The sequence below is a fragment of the Lutjanus erythropterus genome, chromosome 4 (assembly GCF_056507025.1).
Source record: "Lutjanus erythropterus isolate fLutEry1 chromosome 4, fLutEry1.hap2, whole genome shotgun sequence".
NCBI classification, from domain to species: Eukaryota; Metazoa; Chordata; class Actinopteri; order Lutjaniformes; family Lutjanidae; genus Lutjanus; species Lutjanus erythropterus.
In genome coordinates, this window is record NC_139320.1 from 22,932,109 (window position 1) to 22,948,269 (window position 16,161).

General features: G+C 38.9%; 1 protein-coding gene across 1 annotated transcript in view; it reads left to right on the forward strand.

Moving 5' to 3' along the window:
* nbeab (neurobeachin b) overlaps window positions 1–16,161 on the forward strand; it is a 364,245-nt gene that overhangs the window by 311,149 nt on the left and 36,935 nt on the right. Inside the window, exons 44-46 of the mRNA XM_084717359.1 lie at window positions 4,026–4,166; window positions 5,233–5,352; window positions 13,882–14,034. Coding sequence (XP_084573485.1) covers window positions 4,026–4,166; window positions 5,233–5,352; window positions 13,882–14,034 — 414 coding nt within the window. The remainder of the gene's footprint in view (window positions 1–4,025; window positions 4,167–5,232; window positions 5,353–13,881; window positions 14,035–16,161) is intronic.

Consider the following 16,161-nt stretch of genomic DNA (forward strand, 5'->3'; position numbering starts at 1 on the left):
AAAACTGTTAAGCAACATACTTAGAAGTTCAAGACAGTCAAAATACATTAGAGCCTAGTGGGAGAAATGGTGATTTAGGAGCTGAGAGCAAATTCTTAATGCATGAACTCAGCAGCAACAACACACAACACAGCAGTGAAGATCGCCATGACAATAATGTCAACAATAGGAAAATAAGTTACACAATCATCTGGGAAGAGGAATGATCTCCAGCTACACTGTATATATTTAAGGTCACTAACATTTTATTGATCAATAGAACACTTATTTCAAAGTATAAATCATTACACTGCATGTGCTGGGTTTGGATTGACTTCCCACTTGGTCTGCATCCTGACCTTAGTCCAGACATTACGAAAATATTGTATAGGTCCTAGTAACTCCTACTGCAGTTTCCAGTAGCACATAAGGGCTCTGAACATAGATGGGAGTAGCAGTGCTGAGTAAAGTGTTTAGCTTGGTGGGTGTGTTGGGTGTAAATCAGGTCAGCCGGGGTTAATCCACATGGATTAGCCACAACATTTACCAGGAGACGCTCATATCTCCTCCCTCCATCCCCAGCGCGCCATCCTGCTCACCCATGCCTCCGTACCCCTGTAAATTTTGGACAGAAGACAGCACAACAGGAACTTTTTAGGGTTCAGGAGAATAATGGGGTCTGACAGACAAATCCCAGAGTAAAGCTCCTTGTCTGCCCTGAACTCTCCTCCAGCCTCTCTGCTGGCCTCACCACATGTAGCCTAATGGGAAACTACTAAGACTCTGCAAGTCTCTGTTAATTATGCTCAGTAATGCTCTACCATGCATTGTGCTTTGCTAATACAAGGAAAAGGACAGCAGGTAATTTACACTGTGCACCCAACAAAAGATTTTAACCTGTAAATCGAAGTGCTGCAGCTTCATTGTCTGGTTAGGGTCTTAAATTAGCGTAACTGCAGCCATGAGTTTGGACCATCACATCACCACCTATCCTGCGAACCAGATGAATCTGCAAATTTATGTTTAAGATGGCCAACCTCCTGTTTAGACAGTTTTCCATCTGTCTTTGAATCAGTCACAACTGTCCATATGGGGCAAGTTTTATATGATGACTGACAAAGGAGCCTCGGCAGTCCAGAGTTAAAAAGTCACGTTTCAAGTGCAACACACCAGACTCAAAGAACTCAGAAAACACTGTCAAAGTAGGCAGTGCCAATCAAGTAGGACTTAAGATTCTGTCTCTTCATTGCCCAATTCCCACCTCTACCCCAACTTGCATGTGTCACATGTTTTGTCGCTCCAGTTGGTTGAAGGTCTATCCTGTTGCATCCAGAAGCATTGTGGTCTGCACCTGTCTCCACCGAAAATAAGTGAGAGATTCCAAACTGGACATTTACGTGTTTGTCTTTGCAAAAACTCAGTCTGGTCCACATGTTTTTGCATACACTACTGTATATGTACAAAAGTGAGGCCTACAAAGTGTAGTTCAAGAAAAAGACCCATCACTTACTATGGACACAGAAATATGGATTTTCTTTGGATGCTTTTATGGTCCTTAATAATCTAATTTATTAGTATATGGAACAAATATTCCCCATAACCCTCTCATGACTGTCATGTATCCACATGATCATTAAAAATTTGATTTAGATGGAAGATTGGTCATGAGATCTGCTCTATCTGAGCAGCAGTAGCTTAGATTTTCCCAGACTCACATAGATGAACTGATGGGCTTCCAAAAGCAGATCTTTCTTTTATGAGGCTTTGAGTGTAACTTGTGTGGTTGCCAAATAAGTAAGTCAAAGTACATTATATGAGTCAGACTAGCTTAAGTTTAGCACTGATGTTCCATTAAAGGGTTTACTAATGGACCAAGTACCTCAGTTTTTGTTTTTAGAGAATGTGAGATATGATTGTACAAAAAAATACAGTCTATCTTTACCAAAAGATTTATTTTCATGCTTTTTATAATATAAATTATCACCAATTAACTTAAAATACTTTATGCTGAAGCATTGACTTGGACTGTAATATACTGACCCACAGTCTGATGTAGTTTTGGTGAGATGCACCCTGTAGGCTAAACTCCTGGCTTGCAATTATAAGTGTTGCTGAAAACGGCAACAGTGTCCACTTCCAGTATTTCAGCAGTCCATGTCGGAGTAATTACACATAAAGTTCAGTTTTCACTGACATGATGATACAGTAACCTAAGTTAAATCAGTCTCTGTTTTTGACATGAGACGGCACTCAAGACAGTCAGAACAGAAAAGAGCTCATATCACTTCTATTGTAAAGTACGCACGCTGGCTTACAGTTACACACATAGATTTTAAAATCCTTTAACTTGTCTGTAAATCCTTTCATTGACTTGTCTTCCAGTATATTGTTAATATGCTGCCAAGACACATGTCTGTTATAGTCCTCAGATCTACAGACTTTCTGCTGCTCTCTGAAGCTTCTGCAGTTTTGGATCCTAACACAGAACAGTTCAGAGACAGCAAGATCAGTGACTAGTACGTGGTTTTTAGCCTTGCTTTAACTTTAAATTGGTTATTATTATGATATTACTATTTCTATGTTTTGATACTTTCACTTGATTTCAAACTTTTTATCTATTTTTGACTGTGCTTGTGGCCATAGTTTTGAAAAAGTACTACTGCTGAAAGGTTTGGCTGAAAGCACGCAAGCTTTTAGTTTAAAAGTTTACTTTCCTTGCTAAGAGTTTCGCCAGTGAGAATGTCTTCTATTTATGGGATCTTGTTAGCGAGAAGATTGATGTCAGAAACTCTTAAGAAAAGAAGCATCAGCAAAGGCAGTGCTGATATTTTTAAGCATCCTACTTAACAGTAAAAATCATCAAAGTTTTATACACAGTATATACAGGGCCATAGCTGGCCATTTGAGTGCCCTAAGTGTAATTGCTTTGTGGTGCCCCCACCCATATGATGAACATGTACGATGGCTATTCTCATGCTCTGTCATGTCTCATAAGTTGTTGCAGCAGGTTTTGGGTTGATTTTTTTTAACATAGATTTGGTGCACAATTTAACAATGTTTTTTTGAGTTGGTTGAAAATCCCTCCAAATATCACATTAAAACAACTAAACAACCTTGAGGAACACTAGAAAAATATATGCCTTGATTCGGTATCAGATACTTTTGACATCTGGACATCTTTGTAAGAAATCTGGAAGGTTTATGAAAATGTACTTAGTTAAAAGTAAAAAGTAGTAGTCTTAACTGTACTGCTTTAAAATTTTGGAAATCATTTTTTCCCGAATTCTGCTTTCCTGAGTAACACATTCAGATTAGGGTGTATCTGGATGTACCCATAAAACCCGCTTTCTCTCAGATATCTTGTGATGAAAGGTCATGGGACCGCTTTGACAATGTCCGTGCCAGTTTTTACCTTGCCAAAGTGCAGCCCATCGCTAGAGCATTATTTACCCCCCTTCCCAACAAACTAGCATAACATGGTACCAACGGATTCCTTAGGTCTTCTGGTTTCCTATGACACTAGTATTTCCAGGTGGCGCTGAGTATATACAGCAGTATTTTTTCAAGCTTGCAAAGTCAATTAAAATATCAACGTGGGACAACCATTAGTGCATATAAAGCAGGGGTGTCAAGATTCTCCAAATCCACAGTTTAATTTGAATTTCAAGTTCAAGGTCATTATCCAGTTTTACATTTTCAAATTCTTTCAAAGGACTGGTCTATATGAAGTGTGGTATAAAAGTCAGCAAGCTACACTGTGTTGTCTTTGAAGTTTTGTTTTTTTCTTTGGATAAGTGCCACATGCCAGTAGTAGGTGAGGGTGAAGAGTGAAAAAATAAATTGCTGATGTTACCTTGCGATTTAATTAGTGAAATTGAAATATCAAGTAAAGTTTGTCTTCACAAAGTGTATGACCTACAAAAGTGTGCAATGTAAAACTTAATTTCTTTTGGTTTGCTTTGAGAGAGGAACCTTTGTTTTACTGAAAGAGGTAAACTACTTCATTACAACAACTGAACCTCTTATTTCCTTATGTTTTCTTCCAGCCTGTTGGAGCTCTGAATCCGAAGCGTGCAGCATTTTATGCCGAACGCTATGAGAACTGGGAAGACGACCAGACGCCACCTTGTCATTACACCTCCCACTACTCCACCACCGCCTCCACCCTGCACTGGCTTGTCAGAATAGTGAGTAAAATCACTCCTCCAACCACCTTCACACCCATTATTGTACTGTGTTCAAAATCCCCAAATTAGTCAAGCATCTGAATAGGAATGAAGTCAAACCCCACATCCTCAGACAGCTTTTCATTTCTGAGTCTGCATTAGCTGATTGTCACTTGTCAGACTTGATGATGCTGTTACTTTGAGGTCTGTCGGCTGCTGCACAGGAAACGACTCGACATCTCAATTTGATTGGGCCTGAGTTAGACCAATGGCGCTCAGAAAACACATTTCACAGGCCAGTAAACCGGCATATGTGAACTAAATAAAGAGTGGCTGGGTAATGATTTACAGAGGCTGCTGTGACAGGTTTATGTGTTTCAGGCAACCCAGTGAGAGCTGGAGACATGTCCATCAAGGTTACTGAGCACTGTCCTCATTTACTCTGAAGAGAGGGAGCAAGCACACACTCTCTCTCCCAATCTGTTCCCCACAAAACAGGCCTGTATAACCTGCTCGGTTTCTTTGAGTTTGTCTACATTTGATTTTCAAGTCAGCTTATGAATTTGAGAACTCTTTATGAGGAGTTTGTACTGTATTTCCCCTCCTCCCCCATCATTAGTAGACAGAGGCTGATGAACTGAGGGAGCTCCCCTGACAGCAGTTAGATTGGCCTCTGCGGGTTTGTTCCCACAATCCCTTTCTTCCTCTGGTGAGTGATCCATCCGCTCAGACCGGCAATGGTCGCCATCTCAGGCTGAGAAAACCAAATTTGAGCCAATTATCATTATGGCTTACTGTACGCAGGAAGAACACTAATTAATTCTCCCTCAGGCTTGGATACAATGACTGACTGATCTCTACAGAGATCCCTTATTCTGCTGCTGAAAAGAATAACAATGAAATAATACCCATAATTCCCTCTGTTCATATGTATATTAATAAGTTGCATGGTAATCAAGTACAAAACAGTACTGATATTTTCATTTTATTGATTACAATGGTTGCAGGTGAAGAAGGTGAAAAAAGTAATGGTGGCTTTAAATTTGGGTGACGGTCTTTGGTGCTGTCCACTTTGCTCTCTCCGTAGGAGCCATTCACCACGTTCTTCCTTTGTGCCAACAACAACAAATTCGACCACCCAGACCGCACCTTCTCAGCCATCGCCCGCTCCTGGAGAAACTGTCAGAGGGACACCTCAGATGTAAAGGTGAGACTCACAAGAAGAAAAGCAAATTGTACAATCCAGTGTTTACATTAAGTTAAATCTGATCATTATCTATATAATCCCTTGCCACATACCTTCTTTGAACTGGTGTTATGGTTCTCTATCTAAAACTGTGTTTCCACTCAAAGTTCCTGGACCCTTTACTCCCAGGAACTACTTTTTGTGGAACTCAAAAGACTCCTTCAGTCATAGATTTTGTGCTCAGCATAAATGCTCATGAAAGCCTGGACATCATCATTGGTCCGTCTGTTCTATGCTTTCTTCTCTAACTTCATGCTGATGGGTCAAAGCTGCAATGAACAAAACTGATTTGTGCTATAGATTTTAAGAAATGGTGGCTGAAATAAAATGCTGTGTATACTCCTGTATCTCTGCAAAGTACCTCCCCCTGAGCAGGGACTTTTTGGGGGGGTAAAATAATGTTCTTCCAGAGGTTCCTAGTCTCTGGGGAAAGTTTTTGCATTGGAAACGCATCTTATAGCTACGTTCACAAAAGTGACCCAAATCTAATCTGTTATTTTCAGAACGGTGTGAAAAGCACAAGCCCCATGAAATCTGTTCTACCCTCATATGTGTTATCAGATACAGGTCTGATTGTTTGCAGTGTGACCTCAGTGATCAGTTATATCGGAGTTCATGCGACTTTTATGTCCTGCTGCAAAATTCTTACAGAGAGCTGCTGACAGATGTGGCTAAAAGTTTCCCTTGACATTTTTTTGTGAAGCCATTCATGTTATAATCCCACCATTCCTGGCGCCGTCACATCATCCACCTACACCTCTGTACAGGCATGTCTTCACAAAAAAGCCATATTTAAAAATTTGATTCTGTTCCTCCTCGCCCTCTTTATCGTCTGCTCATGAATTTGCTGGCTTCCATTGCACATCAACCTATAAATGAAACTGTAAATGCTGATTTCAGAGGCATCTATGTTTATTTACATATGACAATGCACTGCGTGTGACATCTTTGTTATTGTTTTTTTGCACTTGTGGGTCAGTTCAGGATGCTTCAGGATCTGCTATTAGCCACATTTAAAAAATAATGTGAACAGCCAAATAAAAAAAAAAACAATCAGATCTGTGCAACAAATCCAAATTGAGCACTAGGGTTTTCAGTGTGAATGTAGCCTAATTCAGACAACAGTGATAGCAAATATTAATATATATTTGCACAATATATCTGCAAGCAAAATTGCAGTTACACACTGTGTGTAATTGGCAGTATAACCATACCAAGCCTCTCAGTCACTATGCTTCCCTCCTCAGCCAGTGTGCCTGAACACCCCTGCAAAAATATATACCATTAATTATAAATGTCTCATCCAAAGAGTGAATTACAAAGAACCATAGGGTACAGGAATCCCCTAAGCACTTAGAAATGCACATTTGATTTATCTCATGCAGAAAACAAACTATCTCAGAGGTAGACTGATCTTGTATCTCCGCATGCAAGCACTCATGAGTTTGAACAAAGGCTGTGTCTGAGAGAAAGACAAAGCCCTCCCTCTGCAAATCCACAGAGCAGTTACCGAAAACGCTGAACCCTGCTGATTCGCCTCCATTTTGCCCACTGCATAACACGCAGCAGGAATACGCACTGACCTCAAAGTGTCATATATTTCTAGCACACCCTGCATCGGGTAGTGTTGCCCCAGGCAATTAATAAAGCATTAATGACAAAAGCTATTTAAAATGTAGTCTTTTATGTACGGACAGGGCTTTTACTCGCCAGGATCTGGGGGAGAGCAGCCAACAATCTATGTGAGGCAAAGGCAGAGAGCTGTGAGCCAGCGAACAGCTGAATAGTCAAACGCCACCCTGTTAACAAATACAGCCTACTTTCAACTACTTGTATGTCTGCATGCATTTGTTTTTACACACATAAGATGGCTACTGATCTATTAGGAGAGGCATTGTACTGCAGAGGACAATGCTGAATAATAGTAACAGTATTTCATAATGTATTAGAAGCAGGGAAATATTACGCAAGAGCTTGTTTGGTTTACTTATGGTGCAATAGGGGTAAACCACTGTATTAGGGAATGCCACCATAATGATTACTAAGGCTTAGAAAACTTGAATGTCCTCCAGGAGGCAATTTGTGGAACGGTGCAGAACATATAGACACATTAAACATGTAGACACAATAAAAACACATCAAACAAAAACAATGGTCAAAGATCATCTGTAACAGCCATCATAAATATCACAGTCCAGACAGACATTAAAGTATGTGTCATTATTATTATTATTATTAGTATTAGTATTAGTATTAGTATTAGTATTAGTATCATTAGTGTTATGTTATCTATTTAGCACTTTTCAAAACAGAAGTGGTGTTCATACAAATAAAAAAGCAATAAAAAAAATAGTCAGCAAAGCAAGTATTACAGGGGTAATTTCAAATAAGAATAAAACCTTATGAGTAAAACAAGCAGACAAGTAAATAAACAATTTAGAACCAAAATAGAATAAAGATAATAGCATCAGAATTGAAAATTAATTGTGGTTTTCTACAAATGTGTTTTGAGGGGTGATTTAAATATTTGCAATGATTCAACACACCTGATCCAAGTCTGAGTGCTCCGACAGCAAATGCAAAGTCACCTTTAGTTTTTAGCTGTGATTTTGGAATGGATAAGAGGGTTTTGTTTGAGGATCACAGACAACGTGTTTGGTCATATGGGGCGAGAAGGGAGATATAAGAAACCAGACAGAGCCTTGAAAATGCTAAAAATGATTTTAGATTCAGTTCTAAAAGGCACAGGCAGCCAGTGTAAATAAGTTAAAATATGGGCAATGTGGTTTGCATGTTTTGGAACCAGATAATAGCCAATCTGCAGCATTTTGTAAGACTTTGAGGAAATGAGGGGGTTTTTGGGTGAAGTGTCGAGATGTTATGAAAGTGTTTCTGAAAAACTTTCTCCAGATCAATGAATGTTTGACAATTTGATTTTGATGATATTCTATAATTGATAAAAGAGAATGACTCCAGATTTGGTGACATTAAAATGTGGAATGCGGTCAGACATCCAACTTTTAATGTCAGTGGGATTGATCAGCAGGTACAGCTATGTGTTGTCAGCGTAGAACTGGAACTGAATGTTATGGTCTCATACAAACAAACAATTATTATAAAAATAAACAGTTAGTATACTGTTATGTGTTTCACAACCCCTAGTCCATGTTTTTCCCTAAAATCATTGCCGCTGCCATTTTTTCGTTTGTTAAAGGAAAAATCTGTAATATATTTATTGTAATAAATCATAAAATTACCCCGATATGTCATCAGAGATCGATGTTAAGTTGAAACATTTGCCTCCTTTCAAATTTCTGTTCCAGGCCGGAAATAACTGTTTTTGTTTCTGTTTCATTTTAATCAGACCTCAAATTAATGCCGAATATTCACAGAATGGGTAAGTGCATGTTTATGAGTCGTAAGAAATCATTAATAATGTTTTAGAAGGAGTAGATGTTTATAACAGTTAAATTGAGCAATATGTTAATGGAGTCTGGCAGGAGGAAGACTGAACTCAAACTCCAGAGTGTGTATTTTCAGAGCAATACTTGTCATGCACTCCTTGCAGTATTCCTGCAGCCTACCTGAGCTTCCTCAAGTCTGGGCAGGAGAGGTTGGGGGGAAACAACTTGCTTCAACTATAGATCATATATTAAATAGATTCCAATTTATTTCATTTACCGTCTATGGCTCCAACTTGCTATTTGGGCTGCAGAATTCATTTTTGCACATACATTTGCTGCATATTGGTCCTATAATATTTGCTGTGATCTTTTTAAAAAATACTCTCTGTTAGTTATCTTTTTTGCATGTCTTCCAACCCAGTAATCTTAAAATACTATGTTTAAAAAGGGCATTGATCAATATAATCCTTGCAAAATAATAAGAACTGAAGCACCGGTTTCCATGCATGCAAACAGAGAGGCAGCCAAACATACAGACAGATACACAAGCGCTGTGCACAGACACCATGTAGAGTCTGAGACTGAGGGGAGAGTCCGGGGTGAAGGTCAGCTTTGGCCTGGTGCACCGAGCGGGCCATCAGGGCTCTGATTAAAAGGCAGCTTGTTTTTACCGGGGTCTCTCCTTCATTAACCCCGGCCTCCTCCAGCAGTAATGACGACAAGACCGGGGGAGGCTGAACCCCTGATGGGGATGACCTCCTAAAAGAGCAAGTCAAATGGAAACAATCCTGCACTGAGCGACCAAGCCCTCACCTCCTCGACCACCCCATCATTATTGTGCATCCATACCTCTCATTTATTCCTGCATACACACACACACACACACACACACACACACACACACACACACACACACACACACACAGTTATGTTAAGCTGGCACAGCCACCATGGGCAGAGAGAAGCAGACTTTTTGTGGAAGTACTGGGCATACACACATGGTCTCTCTCTCTCTCACACACACACACACACACACACTCACACACACACACACACACACACACACACAAACTGCCACCATGCTGTCTGAAGGAATCCAGCAGCACTCCACCGGTGACAGATTTTGACGAACATGTCATTAAGGTGACACAGTGTAAAGCAATGGAGGCTTGTGTGATTGACTTGTTAGCCCATTACGATGCTGTTGCAGAATTAATGGCTGCCATGGGAGGGTGGCTTGAAAACAGAGCTGGCAGTTTTAACGGCTTGGCGGTGAGTTACGGCAGGAAGTTTACAGACAAAAAAGTGGAGGGAAAGTGCGGCTGTGTGTGTGTGTGTGTGTGTGTGTGTGTGTGTGTGTGTGTGTGTGTGTGTGTGTGTGTGTGTGTGTGTGTGTGTGTGTGTGTGTGTGCGTGTGCGTGCGTGCGTGCGAGGCAGAGGGAAACAGGGAGGAATGGCTACTTTACTCCCTGTCGTGTGCAGAGGGTGAAATGTGACCAACAGCAGACCAGCAGTGTTATTGGCCTGTACCTTGTCATGCTAACTCAGTCTCTCAAAACCCAGTGATTTATGGGGGCCTAAAGGCTCTGCACGTTATGCATCCCATAGGCGATATAAAGCTCCATAGTACCACTGAATCTGACAAACACTGCATTCATAAAACAAGCCTGATACAAGCAGGTAAAATACTGTCCTACACCCTCCTTTATAACTTCAGTCTAAGAGAGAGACAACAACATTTAACTTGTCTTGTGTGTTTTCTAATGAGGACAGAGAGCAGAGGATCTACATTCCTCGTGTGCATATGCTTCATTGTGCAGAGGCTTTACTCACTCATCCTTTCTTATCTGTGGACTTCCAAATCACACAAAGAATCTGTACAGTAATTTATGTTGCAAAGAGCTTTTCCCAAAGAGTTTCTTAGATGATCATGTTGATAATTTTGTATTTTGATCCCATTACCCATCACAGATTTTTTTGGCAAAAAAAAAAAAAAAGAAATAATGTAAGAATCATGTTAAATCTAAAATGAAAATTAAAATGTAAAAAAGTAGCTGTGGAGAGGGGCAAAAGAGCAGCAGGTTGTTGACCCCTGACCTATCCAAAGCATGCCACAGTTTTTTGATTGGCTGCTTGAAATCCAGGAAGAATGCATTGAAAGATGAACTTGAATTTAAAAAAATAAAAAAATGAGGTTAGTCATTAAAGGTCTAGTGTGTGAGATTTCTGGGGATTTTTTAGCAGGATATGGCAGAAATGGAACATAATATTCACGGGTATGTTTTCATTAGTATGTAATTCGGTAAAGGCCAACTTTATTGTGACATTATATAATATTTCAAGCAATAATCTTAATAACCTGAAAATAAGAATCATTGTGGTTTTGTTACCTTAGAATGAGCTCTTTAGCTTAGCATTAGAAATGCAACGATTTGTTGATTTATCGATTGAAAGAAAATTAGTTACCAACTATTTTGATTATTGATTAATTGTTACAGTTTTTTCAAGCAAAAAAGTCAAACATTTCCTGGTTCCAGCTTCTTAAATGTAAAAAAAAATGCTGCTTCTGTGACCGTAAATAAATAGTCTTTGGGTTTGACAAATGAAGCCATGAAGACGTCACCATGGATGTGCACAAACATGTAAGGGGGCAGGTGCTCAAGAGAAAACAAGGGCACTCCTCTCATAATTACTTACATAAAATAAAGTTAGTTATAGTCACATACTTTTAACTCACTGACATATTTGTTCATTTTAGTATCCACACACTGGATCCACGTGTGTTAACTGTTTTGGTTGTGACAGACGTTGAAGAGGGAAGGGCAGGGACTTGTGGTGTCTTGCAGAATTAGAACTCAGATGCAGTTGTCGAGCATTACAACACACTTTATTTGAAAATTAATGTTTTGAGCCAAAATTAAAGACTAAAATATGAAATTAGAAACAGAAATAAGATTAAAAAAAAAGACCAGTTGTGTAGTTAGAAGCCAAGAGACCAGGTGCTTGAGCACCACATGTGGTCACTCTGTGCTCGTGCCTGGATGTCACTTTAGGCATTTTTCACACATTTTTGACATTTTATAGGCCAAGTGGTCGTGAAAACAATCAGCAGATTAATTCAAGGACATCATTGTAAATAAGGGCACTCCCTCAGTGATTCCTCAGGATTAAATAAAAGTTGAATGATCTCAATACGGCATTTTGTTTGTTTCAGTTTCACGGCCACTGTGGGTTCTCCTAAAAGCTTGGGAGGGGAGGGTGAGACTAATCGTTTCACCTCCATTTATTTATTTATTTATTTATTTATTTATCTATTTACTTCATCAAAATTAAGTTTTGGTGGGGTGGCTGCCCCTATAGCTCAGTTGCTAGAGCGTGCGCCCCATTTACTGTGGCTGTTAGTCCTCTGCAGCAGCCGCTGGTTTGACTCCCGCCTGTGGCCCATTTGCTGCATGTCTTCCTCCTCTCTCTCTCTCTCTCTACCCCCCTTTCCTGTCATATCCTCAGCTCTCACTATCAAAATTAAGGCAAAAAGCCCAAAAAATAATCTAAAAAAAAGTTTAAGTTTTAGTTTTGGTTACACGGTAATTCAGTTGAAAGCAAGTGTTGTCTGTATAAATGTTCTTGCTTTCAAGGATAATATGACATCTAAACTTCAGAGTTAGAATCCCAAGAGCATTGCACAAGCTGTGTTTTTGGAAAAACAAACCAAGAAGACAAATTATAAGTAAACATAAATGTTGTGAGGGTTTTTAAACAGTCTCTGTGTGTAATCAGGGACCACAATGGAAATACTACTGTATTTGAACTTTTGTCAAATAAACTAAACCAAAAAAATCGACAAAAAATGAAGGCATTAAAATGTTCATTGTAGTGGAGTACCCATCTTAATCAATTCTCTGCAAGTTATAAAGGGGGATAAGAATGCATACATGATGTGTGCTTAAAGATATAGTGTGTAGGATTTAGTGGCATCTTGCAGTGAGCTTGCAGAGTGCAAAGACGTGGCCCTACTCTTCCCTTCCTACCGTGTAGGAGAATCTACTCTTGTAAAAAGCAGGAAGGACATCTCTAGAGCCAATGTTTGGTTTGTTCATCCTGAGTTAGTGTAGAAACATGGTGGCCTCCTTTGAAGAGTTCCCGTGCCCTCTGTGGATATAAATGACTCATTCTAAGTTAACAAAAACAGTGATTCTTATTTTCATGCGAATATGCACTAATGAAAACATACTAATTTCTGCCATTTTCTACCAGTAGATCAACATAAATTTTACACACAGGAATTAAAAACAAACTAAATTGAAATAAATCTGATGACCTATATCAAAAATTTTCAATTACTTAATATTATATTTTGTTTTGTCAAAGATAATTTTGGTTTCCCTTTAATGCAGTTGAAAGTAAGTGCTGTCTGTGCAAATAACAATAAGCAAACATAAATGTTGTGAGTTTTTAAACAGTCTCTGTAAGTAACTTTGGCATAAAATAAAGGTATTAAAATGTTCACTGTAGTGGACCGGCCAGCTGAAGCAAGTCTGCGGGTCATACATGTTCATAACACATACATCTGTACTTAATGGGTTAAAACATGTAAAAATACCAGTATGGTCATTCAACACAGAGAAATACCTTTAGGAATAGTATTGTCTCAAAATGTGGGTAAATATTCGCTCTCTTCTCCGATGTATGGAATCAGACCAGGCTTTATGTAGGGCCTCCTTCACCGTGCTGACTTCCCTTCCACTGCGAGGTCCTGACCTCATCACAAGAGCCCAGAGACCAGGGAGAAAAACCCAACTCAGTTCCAGTTTCATTTAACACACCTAACACCTCTGCCTGGAATAACTGGACTAGCACCTCTCACCGCCTTCTCGTGGCCCTGCTGTTTAGTTTGTTTGTGTTACCTTTCCCCCTGAATTCTCACTTCATCTCAGCAGGATACAGGGCCTTTTTTCTCTGTTTTTTGTGGCTTTGTCCTCACATATGTTATTTCTTACACTTTGCTGAATTGTTGGGCGATTATATGGTGAAAACTGTGGTATTAAACTGTGGACTTCTGTCATCTCTTTTTTCTTTTAAAACGCAGGAACTGATTCCCGAGTTCTACTACCTCCCGGAGATGTTTGTCAACAGCAACGGCTACCATCTGGGAATGAGGGACGACAGGACGATGGTTTGCGACGTGGACCTGCCGGCCTGGGCCAAGAAACCTGAAGACCTTGTTAGGATCAACAGGATGGTAAGGTTTAGGCACAAGTCAAATTCAAAAGGGTGTAATTACTTCAGCCAAAATCTTACATGTATATGATGTTTATTACTTCATAAAACAGATAAAATATTAGAAAATCTTCAGACTTCACCACCACCTCTGCTATGTGGCTGTGTAGTCGCCATATTGTAGCATACATGGTCCACTAGTAATTAATTCTGAATCAACTTTGATGAAATTTGGTTTGTAATAAACCTAAAAAACTGAACATGATGGTGATTACTTGCTGGAATTAAATTCACTTACTGGGAGCGATCTAGTCAGCTCTATGCCAAAACTTCTGAATAGCCACAACTTCCTCTATGACATGCAGGCTCCGACCAAAATCCTGTAAATTATTTAAAATTTCACCTTTTGTGACTTTTTCCAAAAATATAGATATCTACTATATATTTAATATATATGGAAATTCTGCCTCAAGTGTCTCAGTAACAAAAGATGTAGTTTTGTGACGTTGTGAAGTAATGTGGAATCATGGGAGTTGTTTTCTTTACTTCAAAATAACCACCATAGTTGATGGAAATCTATCTGATGTGACTCAGGCAGAAAACATATTCATGAACAAGGTAATACTCAAGTTTTCAAGTATTCACATTGTATTTAGTCACATGCGCAAACTTCCCTCCTCACTCTGTGATGTAACCCACATTTTCCCAGAAGTTATAGCATCTAGCTAGCAACTTCTAGCAGGAAATGTACCGTTACCTTGAATAAATTACATTTTACTCTCCATTTGAAGATTGTTGGAAACTGTTGCAATGTAAGGACACAGCTCAACAAAACGTGTAACATAGGTCTAGCGTTTTTAGACATTTTAATATGGAAATGTTACATATTATACCTTTAAATGGAGATGTTTGTACTTAGCATCCTGTTTATAGTCTCCTTATGAAGTTTATACAGTAAGGTGAACCTAAGATGCTTTGTTACAATATTATTGCTCTGTTCTATACACTTCACCCTATTCTATAAAAAAATTAAAAGTATTAAAAACTTTGCCTACAGATAAGATAAAAAACCTTCATAGTATACAAAAACCTTCATTCAAAACTTTGCAAATCTCCACTGGTTGCATCTGTCAGTTGTGGTGGCATTGCACCATCTGTTGCCTGGCAGAGATCTGCACTCTACTGAGTGACCTCCTCTAATTGTCAGGTGTCAGAACATTACTTTCTCCACAGTTTACTCCTTATCAATTAAGATCACAGTAAAGACACATTTTTTTTTTAACCTTTTTTTTTTTTTTTTAAACAATTTTTAAGATAAGATCAGATAGAACTCAACTGATACAGAAGGAAATTCTTGTGCCACAGATAGGTCCAAAATTAGAGTCACATGAGATAAACAACCACAGAATTTGAATATAAAGTGAAAAATAAAAAACCTGAATAAAATTTAAAAAAACAGTGCCTTATCTAATAACAGCAGAGGAAAGATAAAAAAGGAAAATAAATATAGAAAAGTAGTATTGGCTATGACATTGACAGCAATATTGGCACTGATATAGAAAGTATTAAAAAGTTAGATTGCACTAGACAATAAACGTTAAATTTCACATGATATATAAGAATATAGTAAAGTATTATTGCATATGATAGTGAACATAATTAGCACTGAATAAAATTGTAATTGATCAGGAGTTACAGTATATTGATTATTTAATTACGCTGAATATATTTATATATTCCTCTACACAGTACAGACCATCCTCGTGCAAAACAGTATATGTCACACTTTATCATGTCATATTACATCCTGTGGTGTAAAATAAACATCGACTTGTACCATACTGAAAATATCTGAATGGCAAGATATATTTTTTAAATGAATTCTTTACATTTAACTGTTCTGCCTCCTCTCACAGGAGCAAATAAATCCACTTCCCACCGTTCCCTTTAACCTTCTCATGCATCTGTGTCTCCTTGTCTTATTCATGAAGCGTCTAATAAAGTGCACCGTTCAATACTAACACTGTACCCCTGACCCTGGTGATGTCACTAAAGGACAGGACCGAGGGCAAGTCTGCGCGATAGTGTTACCTTCTCTGATGCCGGGGCCTCATCACTCTGGCAGCGCGCAGGGCCCTTTTCTGTCTGC